The sequence below is a fragment of the Adiantum capillus-veneris genome, chromosome 17 (genome assembly GCF_014529385.1).
Source record: "Adiantum capillus-veneris isolate H3 chromosome 17, ASM1452938v2, whole genome shotgun sequence".
Classification (NCBI taxonomy): domain Eukaryota; kingdom Viridiplantae; phylum Streptophyta; class Polypodiopsida; order Polypodiales; family Pteridaceae; genus Adiantum; species Adiantum capillus-veneris.
Window position 1 is genome coordinate 11,733,979 of NC_140947.1, and position 16,393 is coordinate 11,750,371.

The 16,393-nt window shown below is 41.3% G+C and overlaps 1 protein-coding gene across 1 annotated transcript in view; it reads left to right on the top strand.

The window, feature by feature from the left end:
- The window catches only part of LOC147436812 (5'-adenylylsulfate reductase-like 3), a 59,044-nt gene extending 50,364 nt beyond the window's left edge, over positions 1–8,680 (top strand). The window contains exons 3-4 of the mRNA XM_086486224.1: positions 7,671–7,795; positions 7,892–8,680. Of these exons, the coding sequence (XP_086342350.1) occupies positions 7,671–7,795; positions 7,892–8,391 (625 nt within the window). The 3' untranslated portion in view covers positions 8,392–8,680. The remainder of the gene's footprint in view (positions 1–7,670; positions 7,796–7,891) is intronic.
- Positions 8,681–16,393: the final 7,713 nt, after the last annotated feature.

The window sequence follows — 16,393 nt, forward strand, 5'->3', positions numbered from 1 at the left end:
GCAGTGAAGCTCTCCATTGAAGCTTGAGAGCAGCACCTTGTGGTGTATGTGGAGCCTCTGTGCACCCATCACCTAGAACAAGGCCTCTCATGGTCATAGGCAGCTATGGGAGAAGTTTCATCGCGTAAAGTAGTAGAAAACTTTTTTTCTCTCTCTACTAGCTGCTGCAAATTCTCTGTTTTCAGCCCCTAATCACCTGTATTAGGGTGAATTTCATCAAATCTTTAGTAGGAAACTATTCCTCTCTACCTACTATACACACACACAAAGTTTGGAGCATTTCTGTCGCGAAAAGGACCTCCGTTTCGGCATTGGAACGCACTCAAGTAACAATTTCTGGTTATGTGCAGAAAATTACAGCTAGCGTGTGTGCGTGTGTTTTGCATGTTTCCTTCGTGGGTTGACTGCAGGAATGATTATGTCCGAAGAGACTTAGTTAGCGGAAGATAGACTCTCGTTTTTGAGAGCTTCCGATGAGTTTTGTGGAAGATAGACTCTCATCTACGAGAGCTTCCCAAAATCTCACAGAAGAGGAAAGATCCTCTTAGTAGTTAGGAGAGCAGTTCTTCTACTCTCTCAGTCAGAAGAAGAAGAAGGACAAGAAAGAATAGAGGACGGGCTTTCGCCCCGTTCCTGTGCTTGTAAAGAATTCTCCCTTAGTAATAAAGATATTCTCTTTATGGGGGGGGACCAGCCCATCTTCTAGTCCCCAATGATGTGTGAAGCTTTCTCTCTTTCTCTCCAAAGTCTCTTGAGTATATAAATTGCATTTAACAGTCAGTTTTCGCTTCCGTATTTTTGTGACACTTCGGTTGTAGATCAAGATCGAGAAATACAACAACGAAGTTGCCTAGAAAAGGTTTCAACAGATCATTCATCATCTGCTGAAACGTAGCTGGAGCATTGGTCAAACCAAAAGGCAAGACCAAAAACTCATAGTGACCATAACGTGTATGGAAACCTGTCTTAGGAATATGATCGGTTCTTCGTGATTGATCGTCTCTGCAATGAGGTTAGCTTCACTAGAGAAAGTATCAACTAACACATCATCCTTGTGAACAATCACATCATCTTCATGCAAATTATCATGCTTGTCATTATCATGCAATTCATTATGCTTGTCATTATCATTGAAATCATCAGGCTTATCATTGTCATTTAAATAATCATGCTTATCATTGTCATTCAAATCATAATGCTTATCATAATCATGCAAATCATGTGTGTCATGCTCGGGAGAAGAAGAGACGGAGAGAGTCTCCTTTTCCCGAATCTCTTGTATCTGTGCCTGCACTTGAGAAAAGAGTCGCAACATCTCTGTCATGTCACTCGTTCATTGCTTTTCTTGCTTTGTTCTCGCGATCAAATGCTGCTTCTCTTACTTTGCGCTCACGATCCAATTCGGCTTGTCTTTCTTTGGCTTCCAAGCGTGCTTGCTCGCTCTCACGCGCTATGGCTGCCATTCTTTCGTGGTACTTACAATCAATTTCTCCCAGTCTTTCTGATGTTCTTGCTTCGCGTTCTAACTTCCTGTCCATCATCATCTTGTCGAAAGCCTCCATAGGAGTTAGTGCAATCCTTGGTGTAGATGGGGAAGGAGGAGGGTCAGAAAAATCTCCTGGTGGGAAAAATTCTTCTTCACCACCCTCATGCTCATCACCTCCATGCGAAGTATCCATGCCGCTTCGGGTGATGACCATCCACTGAAGTCTTGGGTTCTTAAGTTCACTAGGAACTTGGGTTCTTGTGGGTCTTGGGTTCTTGGGTTTTTGGAGTCTTGAGGGTCTTGAGGTTCTTGAGATTCTTCTGTCGCTTGCAATCTGTGTTAGAGAAGGATCTTCTCTTTACCCTAGCTTTACTCTTTTCCGCGGGTAGCACCCCTTGGCGGCCTTGCGGTCACACCAAGGTTGCTTTTTCCCACCTCACGTCGATTGGCCGGCGTTACGTGCGACCTCAATAAGCAAAAAAGATTATGTGGTTCTTTCCTTGAGTGATACAGAACACTGCCAAAGCTCTGATACCAATGTAAGGTGCAGCGGAAGTGAATGTTGAACTTTGCTCAAGATGAGTACTCTGAACTGTGCTCAAGGGTTCCTTTTACTTACGGAAGGGAGAGCCTTCCATTCCTTTAGTGAGAGAGTGCAATGGACACAAACAAAGTGGATAAACACTGTGAATGAAGGTGCATGAGAGTGAGAGATAGAGAGAGAAGAATATGACACCAGAATGTTGTCAAAACCCTCCTCCGAAGGCTCCACTCTCTGTGGGGGCGAGAGCGGTCTACTATAGATTGCACAAATCTCTACAATGCTTGGACTTGCCGACGATGTCGATGACGAGACGGGCTGAAATCTGAAAATGCTAATGGCTGAAATCTGCAAATCTTTATCTGCTGAATTCTGACTCTATGTCGGTGACGATGTCGATGACGATGATGCAGCGAAGACACGCTGAAAATGCAAATGCTGAAATCTGCGTTTTCCGTGCTGAATCTGCAAACTTCACGGGATCTGACCGTGCGGCGAGGATCTGTTGCGGGAAGGTGAGATCTACGAGGTTCGGGACTTGTTCTGCTGTGCCTAAGTGCTGAAAACTGAAATCGCTGATGCTTCTAATTGTTCCGTCGCGAAGGATCTGCAAAATGCTAGGTTGGTATGCTGATCCAAAAACGCTAGGGTTGAAAATGGGTCTTGCTGCGAAAACGTTGTGAATCTGTTGGTGCAAACCACTAACACTAGGGCTGATCTGTCCTTTGCTGTCGGCGGCTGATCTGCAATGCAAAAACGCCAGGCTGCTGGTCTTGTCCAGAAACGCTAGCTTTGTAGATGGCTGAAAATGCTAGGTCTTGGGGGTCTTGCTGAGAAGGTGCTTGTGGAACCGGAGTTCCTGCTGCCTCTTCTGCCAGAAAGTGCTAGCGCTAGGTTTCTTTATATACTGGCTCTGCTAATTTGCCCTATCTAGTTCCCAACAAAAGTCACTTAATAAATAAGTGAAAAATGTCAAAAATAGGAAAAATAGGTTTAATGCACTGGAAAATGCTCCTGATGGATTCTGATGGTCATGCTGTGTGCAACCAAAGGATATGCATCTAAGCTAAGTGTTTGGACATGCACGGTCTGCGAACAGATTCACAAAAGTGCTAGATCACTTCCTAATCTAACTGAACTGAACCCATGTCATGAAGTAGCTTGTCCACGTACACATAGGGTTAGATGTGTCACGTGACAGCATAGCCCATTAAGATCACTTGCAAGAGAAGAATCCAAGATTTGTTTCGAGCTGCTGTTTTTCTCAGAGACAGTAGCATGCAGATGTTGATAGCTACCAAGCAGCATACTCCAAGTACTTGGCAACCTTGAAAGAAAAATTTTGCCCAAAGTTATATGGTTTCTGACATCTTCTTTCGGAGTGCAACTTTTGGTAGAGGTGGGGTATCCTGAAATGCTTGCCATGGAAACCCTAGCAGATTATAACTTGAAATTTCTCGACATCTTTCAGTACATGTCTCTTCACGAGCAGATGACCTTGGAGGTTCGGTGTGATTGCTCTCTCTTGGAACTACCATCGCCGCCAAAGAAACATTGTCTGTCTAAGAGCTGATGGACCATGCTGTGCTCGACTACGACCTCATGGAAGGAACCTAATCCTAATTTTTGGTGCAGGTTTCAGGATGGAAATCAGTCGACTTTTCGAGCTCGGCTAATGTGAGATTGCTTTTTAAGTTTGAATTTTGTCTGAGAATCTGTTTGAGAACTTGTTTGGTGATCCTGTTTGGAATTTGTTTGAAATGGATGCTATCTGTTTTAAACATGTCTTGGTGCCGATTTGAAATGTTTGACTCTAGTTTTAATACTGGTTCCAATGATAGGTGATTTTACTCCCGGGTGGATGTTAGGTGCAGTGGAATGATTGTTTGCGCTTTGCTCAAGATGAGTGCTTCGAACTGTGCTCAAGGTTCCTTTTGTTCTTATGGAAGGGAGAGCCTTCCGTTCCGAATAGACTCACAAAAGTGCCAGATCACTTCTAATCTAGACTGACTGGACTTGACGGAAACCCTGTTATGGTGTAGCTTGTCCACGGACACATAAAGTTGGATGTATCACGTGACAAACCGATCTTGGCTCTCAAGCCTAGGTCCAAAGAACACTTACAGGAAGTACTGTGTGTTCGAATGATTAGTCAGCACGCATTGATCGAGTGTTTCATTCGTGATCATTTCCTATATTTTAGTCAGCGTCTTTATGTGATCCCTTTTCCTAGGCATGACATATTGTACGTGGAGCACGATTCACTCATGAAGGAGCACGGATGTATGCGGATTACTAATGAGAAGATGAAATATGTGCACCCAAGGAATTCACATTCCATGTCTCTTCCTTGGCATGACACAGTATCCGAAAAAGCACAAGGAGGATTGAGCATCAAGCATAGGCATTTCCATTGTGTTTTGCCACAGTTGATTGATTTAGATCAGAAAGTCACAATTTGATCCCATTGTTTGCGTGTGTTTGATGAATGGTTTGGCACTCCGTCTATATGTTCCTTTGATTAATTTAGTCGAAGGAATAGTATTTTTCCAGTCACTTAACATGGAATGGGTATGTTCATGTTCTTGTGTTGGAAGAATTTTCAGTCTCGGAGATACTTGAAGAAGGTAGACACATGACTCTAGACAAAGTGGAAGCATTGAAGATGACTTTGTGTCGCTTTCGACGCAGCCCAAAGAAGCAAGCGTTGCAGACCTTTATGAAGTTAAAGTACCGTACGACCCCACACATCAGAGTGGGCCGGCGAAGAGTCCTTTCGAGGATTCCTAATGTTGTTGGCGATCTTCCTCGACGCCATACAGTTCGGTACCAGTACTTCACTTTGAAAAGGAGGGGATGTCACGTGACACATCCAACCCTGTGTCCGTGGACAAGCTACAACATGATTAGGGTTCAGTTCAATCAAGTCAGTCTAGAATAGGAAGTGATTTGGCACTTTTGTGAGTCTGTTCGCAGACCGTGCATGTCCAGACACTTAGATGCATATCCTCTGTTTGCACCCAGCATGACCATCAGATTCCAGTCAGATCCCATCAGTAGAATTTTTACAGTGCATAGACCTATTTTCCCTATTTTTGACTAAGTGACTTTTGTTGGAAAGTAGGTAGGGCAATTTTGTTAAGTTTGTATAAGCAAACCTACCGCTAGCACTTTCTGGCAGAAGAGGCAGCAGGAGCACCTTGCTCAACAGGCAACTTCTTAGCAGGACCATAACAGCATGGCCTAGCGTTTTTGCAATAGCATCAAGCTAGCGATTTTTTGCAAGACAGATCAGCCTTGGCGTTTTTGCATTGCAGAGCAGCTTCGGCATTAGCAGACATAGTAGATCCACTTGACGACAACAGATCAGCCCTAGCGTTAGTGGATTTCCTCTAGCAACAGATTTTCAGCCCTAGCATTTTTTGCATCTGCAAGACACTTCAGCGTTTTGCAGATTCATCGCGACAAGGCAACAAGAAGACCAGCGTTTTCAGTTTTCAGCAGTTATCACCTGCAGTAGAAGTCTCAAACCTCGCAGATCTCACTTTCTTGCAGCAAAGCAGATCATCGCCGCACGGTCAGATCCCGCGCAGAGTGCAGATTCAGCCCGGAGAATGCAGATTTCAGCAGCTGCGTTTTCAGCGCGTCGTCGTCGCATCGTCGTCATCGACATAGAGTCAGAATTCAGTAGATAGAAGATTTGCAGATTTCAGCCCGTCTCGTCATCGTCCTCATCGTTGGCAAGTCCAAGCATTGTAGAGATTTGTGCAATAAAAAGACCGCTCTTGCCATAGAGAGTGGGGCCTTCGGAGGAGGTTTTTACAACATCTCTGGTGTCGTTTTCTCTTCTCTCTCTCAGTCTCATGCACCTTCACTCACAGTGTCCATTCACTTTGTTTGTGTCCATTGCACTCTCTCATTAAGAACGGAAGGCTCTTCCTTCCATAAGTAAAAGGAACCTTGAGCACAGTTCGGAGCACTCATCTTGAGCACTCATCTTGAGCAAAGTTCAACATTCATTCTGCTGCACCTTACACTTACATGGGATGCTAAAAGCAAAGCCCCCAAAAGCATCAATTCTAAAAGCTGTTCTTCTCAAAAGCCGGCGTTCTAAGAATCATGCGCAAATTTAGGGTTTTCGTACAAGTGCTATGTCAGCAAGATATCCGTGATTTCTGGGCTAGCGGGCCACAATAGATTTGGGCAATTTTGTGTTTCCTTGCTCTGTAGGGTTGTAGGCCCCTCGGTCGTCGAGTCCAAGGTTGGGTTTCAATGTTCTAACCCCCCCCCCCCCCCCCCCCCCAGCCCCCCCCCCAAGGGTGGTTGTGCCACGTTATTTACTTGTGAGAGAACTACCCTATGGTCATGTATGGATAATCTGATGCTCTTGTTTGAAACCCCCAAAGCTTGTACAAGATTGTATTCTCCTTGGATAATATAAGTCTCTAAAGGAAAGGGGTTTTTTGTGGGGGGGGGGGGGTTGTGTCAGCCCATTTTGTCCTCAACATGGTGTCTTATGAGCACATTTTTATTTTCAGCTTTGTCCCTAACATGCGAATGTATTTTGTGGTTATTTTGGGTGTCTTACTAATATGACCATGTCCGTAATTTAATTGACTAACGCAGATCAAAAGAAGTAACATGACAAAATCCGCACAAATGATGTAAAATAAGAAAACACCTCACGGTTAGTCTTCTTCCAGGAATCAACCATGGCTTGTGTGATGAAGTAGGAGTTCAATAGGTAATTGGCCAACGTGCTTGTACTATCCCTGCAGTCCACAGAGGTGCAGAGGGTCCGAGGAGGGTAGATCTCTTTGTGCACTCCCATTTGAGGGCCATATGTGAGTAGATCTAGCAAGATCAAGGGCTTCCTAGGCTAGAGACTGTACATGATCGGAGAGCCTGAAGCTCTGATACTGCGTGAAAGTGCGTGGGGAGGAGAAAGACAGAGCTTCATAAATATCTTTGCTAGTGTTCATACTTGTCTTTGAAGTTTTTGAGGTATTACCATACTTATAGTTTAGCTATCAAAGTCTGGGTAAAGCTTGCTTGCAATATGTGTAGTCATGTTTAAGGCAAAGGTTTACTCGTTTCAAAGTTCTTTTTTGTTTGAAAGATCTCGATGTTGTCAAAAACTAAGCCTTCTACCTGCCTACAACCTAGTCTGAGGCTCCTTAGCCTATTGTCATCTGTACACTGATACTCCTGCTTTCACTCAGGGTTTGCACTTTTGCAATTCTCTTCATGGAATGATTGCGTCTGAATATGAAATTGTGGTCGGTCAAGTGTTGGCATTTATTTAAACCTTTGGCCATGGTTCAAATGGGAGCCCTCCGCATACTAAACAGATTTTTCTTTCTCAGAAATAACTAATTATTACTGTTTGGTGTGTCAAGAGGATTTCATTGTTAGGAAAAGCTGTTGACATGTTAGATCTTTTCGTGTAGTTTCAGCAGTCAGTATTTGCTCTTGTATCTCTCTAGAGTCAATAGACTAGCAGTGGCATCTAAATATAAATTACTGCAAAATAATGCTTTGTTCCCTCGCTATGTTAGCTGGGGTGACCACATGTTCTTATCCTCAGCTATGTGATGCATGTTCTTAAGTGAATTACACTTATTTTTTCTTATGGGTTTGTAGTGCTCTTTCTCAATATGGAGTACATAGTTTTCCAGTCCTTTTCTTATACAACAAGGCTGTTAGAGTGCGCTATCATGGTCCTCGTATGTTGGATGCAATCAGCGATTTCTACAAGGATATCACAGGTATGTTATTTATTGTACTTTGTTGTAGCTCTTAATTTCATCTTTGCCGTGGGTACATGTATGAACTATTTCTGTGTCTGTGTGACACCTGTACAGGTTTGAAGATTATCAATAACCATAAAAGAGGCAGTAATGGGATAGCATTCATTGAGAAACTTTCCAAAAAGGGTATGGTTCAAGACAGGGTCAATTGCCCTTACCCTTGGGCAAAATCTCCAGAAAAGTGGTTGCGTGACGACATGTACCTACTGCTATCCACAGTTTTTCTGGTTTTAAGGGTTCTTATTTACTTGATTCCTCGTTTATATAGCAGCCTCAAGTATTATTGGGGTCAAAGGGAGAGCTCTCTGGAAGGCCACAGAGTGTTGTTGAGAAGAGTGCTTCTAAGGGAGCAAAACCCACTTATCAGAATTCCTGTGAAGGGTGGCTTTGAAAGTGAGCGGTTAAGGAAAGGAAAGGCCGTTTTATCAGTACCTGGGTGGTCATCATCCCCGCTTGCTGCTGTCACACTTGCAGAGAATAGCTCAAATAGGTCTGGAGGTGTTGAAGATGCTCGGGAAAATGGACATGGTTTCAGTAGCCACTTTTGGGGCTAAGGTTTCGTGTATGTGATGTGCATGCTTGCATTGATCTTAGTAAATCATATCATCTTTCTTGTTCTTCGAAAGCAAGGGGCGAGTCGGAAATTCAATTGCGTGTTTAGTGCTAATGCAATTTTTTGTAGTTTACGCATGGCTTTTTAGTCTCATGAATGCTGTGGGTGGACTCGCGAGGTGGTACATATTGGGGTGTAAATTATAGCATGATAATGGACTGAGCGGTGAAGAAACACGCCAGTTGTATGTTTACCATTTTCTGTTTGAGGTGTGCAGTATTTGTTTTGCTCTTCTTTAGGTAAATCTCTCGTTTACCATGTTTATGCAGATGCTGATAAGAGCTTTTATGTCATTTTAAGCTCACAGACGATGCTTGACATAAACGAGAATTGCATGTAGTGAGCTGCTTGTAGAAGTAGAATTTGATTTTTTGAGTAGACTCTGTTGTGCAGTTTCTCAAACGTGCTTATGATCCTCGTGGCCGGCTGGCTTGGGCAGAATCGCAACAAAGTAACAAAAGGACCATGGATGCAGACTTGATCACCCAGCTATTTTGGTCTTAATTTTCAGTAGGGTTCAGCTTTAAGTCTCTGTTCGTGTGCCTCAGTGAAGTTTTTCCATGAAATCTTGAATGACGTTCATTGTCGATGGTTATATGAGGAGTTCTGCACTTTTCTTTACAGGGGAATCTAGGCTTGTTCTAGGTTCACTGGGTAAATGTTGCAAGCTGTATCAAACTGCATATTGTGAAGTTTTTGCCCATTTTGGGCTCATTGGAACTCTGCTTCTACAATAATGTCAACAGCTTCAGTTCTTTCAAATGGTTCTCTACGCTTTATGATAGCTCAGTTGCCTTGCATAATTGTGTCATGGCAAAAGCTTAGTGTGCCTCAGTGTGCTGTATGCTGGTATGTAAAGTGACTGAGTGTGTTTGTGTTTATGCGCGTGCGTTCATGCCTGTATGACATTACTTAAAAAAAAGTGAGGAGAAGAGAATTTTTATGTCGTAGGAAACTATCCCAAAGATCTATGGGACGAGGAGAGTTGAACTCAAGACCTTTTATTGAAGAGGGAAATGGAAATCTACCACACTTGGGTATTAGAAAGGTTATACCATTTTCCTTTTATTAGCACGCGCGAACACCCTCACACTATCCCCCGACGAGGAGAGTTGAATGAGAGATTTTACCGTCATACGAACACTCCCAAAAGAGGTCTATATGGCGAGTCTTGAACTCAAGACTTGCTATGCCAAAGGGAAATGGGATTTCTAATCACTCACGCTTGGGGGATATAAAGTTTATTCCATTTTCCTTTGCCTGCTCACGCACCCAGCCGCACGCACGCACGCACACCTCCATTTTAATGCTTAAAGAACATTCCCTAAGAGAGAGAGAGAGAGAGAGAGAGAGAGAGAGAGAGAGAGAGACCCCATAAAAAAAGAGAACCGAAGGAACCTATGATAGATTGATTTTCAAGAGTCCATTTTGATGTTGAAGTTGGCCTCAGAGGGATCGTCTTACAAGTACCTTCTTTTGAATGTAAAACTACAAAATAAAATTCGACCAATGGAAGGTGGAAGTAGTACATCTATGGGGAGTGTTGATGATGGTGGGATGTCCGGGCTAGGGAGTACCATCATGAGATGCATGTCTTTAACTAACTATGTTTGGTACCATGTTGGGGCTGGAAGAGCCCTTTTAATTGACTACCATCGGCATGAGGGGGTGGGATTAAGGGTATATAAGTAGCCCTAGTCGATTGGAATGTAAGCCCGCTTCTTGGTCAAGTCTTTCTCAGCTCTCCAAGCGATGTAAAAAGAGGGTAGGGTTGTCCTTGTAGCCAAGTGTGCATGCTGAGAGAGAGAGAGATTAAGTTCAACTATTGGATCTTGATCACAATAGTGGACATGAAATATTTAGCTATTACCGGTGTAATATTTAGCTATTACCGGTGTTCCCAGAAAGCTGGGCTCTAGTGTATTTTGAATTAGCTAAAATTGTAAAATGTCGACTAGATTTTGAGCTTGCCTTGAAAAATCTTACAAGTTTAGTTGTCAATACCGGTAAATTCTTCACATTTTGACCTAGACATTGGAAGAATTGTAAGTGTTTTATGTTCTTCGGTTAAGCACAATGTTTTTGGCTAGCCCTGGCCATTACTATGTATGTTTGCTTACACGAACTTGTGATTGATTGCCTTGAGTTCATGGGTGGATCTAGGATCGATTCATCTAGGTATATATATTGCTTGCTTTAAAATAAATCTCTTGATTTAAAAGAAAATCCGAAAAGCAACTCTCATGTCTCTTCAGATGCTATATGGCTCGGTGGATGGCAATTACTCTTGATATGCTAACTTGGCTACGAATTGGGCTAACACTAGCATAGTTGGAGGCTTCTATCTATAGAAGCTGAAGAAAAGGGTGGGGATAATGTTACTGGATTAGCCTCACCGGAATCAATTTGAAAGGAGCTTTTTTGCAATGTAGGAGGCAATATTCACCATTTTTTTTGGGGGCGAAATTGATTTTAGAGGTTTTTCATTTGTTGTGAGGGGTAATAATTATAGTCTTTGTTTTGGTGAAACTTGGTGTTTCTTATTGCTCCACACTTTTTGGTTATCTTCAATGGCCCTTGATTCTCTTGGAGTCGACTATCCTATACATTTGTGGAATATATGATTGGAAGGCATTACTGCATTCTTAAATGTGTTTAGGAGAGTGCATCTTTAGTTGCGATGTGGCTCTTGTTCAACACTTTCTTTTTTGTGTTGCTAAAGAGAGTTTTCTTGGTTTTGTTTATTTATAATCTAAAGGCCCGGTACCCTGACATGTAGCAGTAGTTTGGTACCAAGACAAGACACTCATGTCCTCTTTTGGACGATTTGAATAAAATGCCACTTGAATAAAGCTTAATGTGTAAGGAATTGGGACCATAAAGAGCACTCACACAAAGATTCATGTGATGGTTTTGAAGGATAGATACCCCACGCTTATATACAAATGTTGAGGCTTAGGTAAAAAATCTAGACTACTTCATGCTATTTTCAAGTTTTATCTAATATGAAATTTTCTTGAGGTTGTATTTAATTGTTTTAAGTTGCATGTGTTCAATATATAAGTTTTATTCAACATGTAATGTAATTTCAAGTTGTATCTAAGTAATAATTAAGATATAGCTATTGATGTTCATGGAACTTACAAGTACAAAATATTATTACATTGCAAAATTGTGCGCACATTTTTTTTTCTCGCTTTTTACAATTTATTAGCTATGAGAATGGGCTTTACTTCAAAAGAAATCTCAACTTCATTGAACCATAACCAATTCTTCAACAAGAACACATTTAGAGCATTTTGATCTCATTTACATGCGTGCTTGTTGATTTGTTAATTCTTTGAAATTTATACATGAAAGAATTTTAAAATGCATAAGGATTTACTAAACCAACATCGATTCTTTGATATGAGTCTTGAAAGGCCAAAAATTGCCTTCACTAACATTTTTAAAAGGACATTCTTCTTCTTCGTTATAAGTTATAATATGGATGGATACTAGACTCTTATGGATACCTTTTGGTTTTCAAGATATTATTTTCTAGTGGCAAGGATTGATAATCATGAGAGATCAAGTCTTTTTAGAAAGTTATAGGTTTTATTTGATTTTTTCAGAGAAAGTTTGAAAATTTGATGAAAATTTCAGCTTAAAATTTTTCATGAATCTCTCCATATATAGTAATCTTATTGACATAGAAAAAGATCCCCAACTTTCTTTAAGCTATAATCTAACCAACAATGAAAAAGGCTTCATCTTTCTAACTATTAGCGCAATATCTAATTGTGCCTTTCCATTGTTGTTTGCTATTTAGGTCTCCATAAACCTTGGGGGTGAACGTCCTCAAACATTTGTAGTGCGATTAAAGATCACTAGCTCATGAAAATGATTAGAAAGGTTCGTCATGGAGGATTCTAAGCCAATAAGCTGAAGAAACTTGTGCTTGATAACGATTGCTCTAACGTTAGTTCCACATGTGAGCATGCATTGAAGGCTAGCAATCTTGTTATGGTATGTGTCTCCATAAAATTTGCTACATTGAAGCGCTTGATAGATGGTCTCTGCATAGTCATGCCATATATGTGGGTCCTCATTTGAGGGAGGGGGGGGGGGGGGGGGGGGGGGGATCTCTTGTACTTGTTGCCATGCTATCGCTCAGTCTGTACTCATAAGGGGAGAGCTCTAGCTACTTCAAGTTTCCACTTTTTTTTGGCCGATGAGCACCATCTCTCTATGGGCCTTGCACTCCGCAATCTCCTCCAGTGCATGTTGTGCGTGCATGGGAGTAGTCTAAATAGAACCATCATACTATCTCTTTCATGGTATGGTTCTTGTGTGGTTCGGCGAGTCCTGTGTGCGTGTGATGAGAAAACCTAAGAGTGCGATTAAGGTGCACAAGATGGAGAGAGGTTGGGTGCTGAGTGTCTCTAGTGGTGGGATTTTAAATGGTAGAGGAGTGTAAACATCTAAGAGGTCATGAAGGAAATACATGGCAATGTAGTTTTGTTTTCATTTTGAGGGAGGGGTGTATGTAGGTGGTGTGCTATCATTAGGGAAAATTTGGACCCTCAAAGCGGCCCTACAAGGGGATTTGACTTTGCCTCTCTTGTCCAAACTGGGCAATCGGGTGAAGTACATAAACACTTTGTCAAAACCTTATCAACCAACATATCATTGGAAAGATCTTGAAAGTAGGTTCTAAATCCCCAAACTCCGAAAAATTTGGAGTTAATTGTAGAAGTTATGGCCTTCCCATTGAAGTTGAAATGTGGGGAGAGATTCCATTTATAAGACGGAGTTGTCACATTAAAAAATAGAATCTTCTAGAATATAAGGAACCTGATGGCATGCTATATATCAATGGATAGATCTCGATGAGTCTAAATCCAAAAGTTCCGACAAGTTTTGATTTCATTTGTAAAAATTTTACTGTGTGTTCGTTTTTGACAAGAGGGAGAAAGTCAAAGTCTTTATAGGGCCCATTTGAGAGTCCAAAATTTCCCTAATGCAAAACAAAGTGATAGGTAGTCATGGTAAAAAATGGTAGTAGCGAGATTGAGAGGGAGGTAATTGTGTGTGCTTCCTCTTTAGATTCCAAGTATGAATACACTATAAGACACCCCTCGACTTGTGCAAATTGGCCATTTTCCTGTAAATAACGAAATAGTATTTATACCCTAGACAAAGTAGATGGTGGCCATATGTTGTGAAGGTTGCTCTATCCGTTGTGGCTCTCTCTAATCTCATCTCATCCAAGGATATAATATCTCGGACCCGTTGAAGTCATAGGTCTCAAATTGTGCTTTGTGCTCGCTTGATGAGGAAGACTTCCTTGAAAGTGTTGCATTATCCCCAACGTTTCTCATGACGAAGAATTCCCTGAAGTCAAAGTAGCACATTATCACCTTTGCTAGGCATGTGAATGATGAGCTTATGTCCACTAGATGAGTCACTAGTTTAAAGCCTTCTTGGATGGAGTGTAGGGGCTCGTATGGGATCTATAGACCACTCCCTCCAAGAACATAATGATGGCCCTCTGTTGGAAAATACGTAAATGAGAGTTGACGTAGGAGAAAAACAATAATCACTAACTTATGAGTTATACAAATAAGGAAGCTAGGTCTCATTTATAGATGTGAAATTTAGTGGAGCTAGGCTTGATATATACAAGAATTAGCCTCTAATGATGTGGCACCTAAAGATGGATTGACCAATAGGCTAAGGGCTATCTTATCTAGTAGAAACATCCAATGTAGAGTAACTTTAGGGAGGTATATGTGCTACAAACCCCCCCTTCATCTCACAGGTGAGTCAAACCTATGAGATGAACATTAAGGATAAGATGTTTAATTAAATTGAACTTTAAAGTAACCTCTTGCCAATGTTGAAGTGATTTGTATGTGCACATCCAAGGGACTCCTATGATGATTGCTTCTTTAAGATCTATATTTGCCATGACATGGAACTGATGTAGGCATTGATGGCTGTGAATATTGATTGACATATTGACTTGTCATAAGTTGACTATCTTTCCTTGGTTTGCAGGCTTGAGCTCTATCTGATTTGTCAATAATGGTACATCTATCATCTTCATGTATGTAGAATATTTGATCACACTGGCCCTAGATCCTATGTCCACAAGTGCTCGCTCTGTTGATCCATCCAGAAGTTGTATTTTGATTATGATACACCCATGTCTTCAAGCCAATTTTGCTCTATCTGAATTGCTTCTATTGGAACAGGTGCCTTTGCTAGTTGTGGCAAAATTTGCAAGTCGGTTCTGCGTTCTTAGCGCTTTAAAATCTGTAGCTTAGCTTCCTCCTGAGCCTTTTCCTTATTAGCCTGGTTTTGCTTCTTTCTTACAGTTACATCGTGGATCTTCTCCAACATTTTTGTGGTTAGTGGCATATGATATTTCTTCAACCTGCAATTGCTAATCCAATTAGGCATCTCTTCTCCCTCTAATGTAGAAAGCTTTATGGCTCCACTCGATGATATGTCATGAATCACAAATGGGCCATTACCTCGCTTCTTCAATTTCTTAGAGTGCTGTTTTAAGGTGTAGACTAAAACAAAGTCTCTCATTTGAACTTTTTGTTGATTACATGCTGATCATGAAACTCTTTCATGTGTCTTTTCTGGGCATAAATGCTTGTGACAACTTGTAAGAATTCCTCTTCTAATTTCTTGAAAATATCTAATCTCTTGGGCAGCTCATGACCTATCCACTCTAAGTCCTTGGCTACTCTAAGCGTTGGAATCAAGAAGTATACGGAAAATATGACATTAAGATTAAACACCATGTTAAAAGGCGTCGTTCCAATCGATGTTTTGTATGTAGCTTATGCCCAGAAGTTGAATGTTGTTTCTTGTCTCAATCCACTCTCGAGTCACTTACTATCTTCGTGAGCACAATGCATAGGATTTTGTTTGTGTTCTTAGCTTGTCCATTAGCTTGAGGGTGATAGGGTGCTGATTTGCAATGAATTACCATGAATTTATCTAGCAAAAATTCAATCATTTCATTTATGAGGTGTTGTCGCTAACTATCTCAATTCGTAGCCCATATCTTAATTCGTGCTGATTTACGATAAATTACTATGAATTTATTTAGTAAAAATTCAATCATCTCATTTATAAAGTGTTCTCGCTAACTGTATCAATTTGTAGCCCATATCTGGTAAAGATATTCTCATGCAAAAATTGCACTGTCATTATTGCATCATTCCTTTGTGTTGCTTTTGATTTGATCCATTTGGTCAAATAGTCTATGGCTACTATTATATTTTTAGCATGTGTACGATATGCAAGAGGTGCTATAGGTCCTACAAAATCTATGCCCCATTTGGCAAAATCTCTTGCCCCCATCATAGATTGTAGAGGCATCTCATCTCTTCGCATAGATACCTTGGTTCTTTGGCACTCGTTGCATCTTTTCTCATAATATTTTGCATCCGTAAATAGGTGGCCCACCAAATCTCGCAACAAGAATTTGGTGCCCCCCATCATTGAATGTAGAGGCATCTCATCTCTTCGCATAGATACCTTGGTTCCCTGGCACTCGTTGCATCTTTTCTCATAAGCTTTTGCATGCATAAATAGGGTAGGCCACCAAATTCTCGCAACAAGAATTGGTTTCAGAGTTTTGTCAGCATAAAAATGTCCACTTGCTTGTCCAACATGAGATTGCTCTAGAATCGAAATGTATTTACTCTCAATGGCACACATCCGCAGGGTCATCCTTTCCTCTCTTATAGAGATGATATTCAATTTGTTACCATATACATGTGGTAGTGATGTGTGTGAACACACTAGGACCGCCGGGACATTTTTTCCCTCTTTAGGAGGTATTTTCCCCCATGCATTGTATATACGCCCATCACTCTAGGGCTATCTAGCTTTCCATTGCACACTAAGTAACACACTCTCTATTGTGTGCCTTGAGC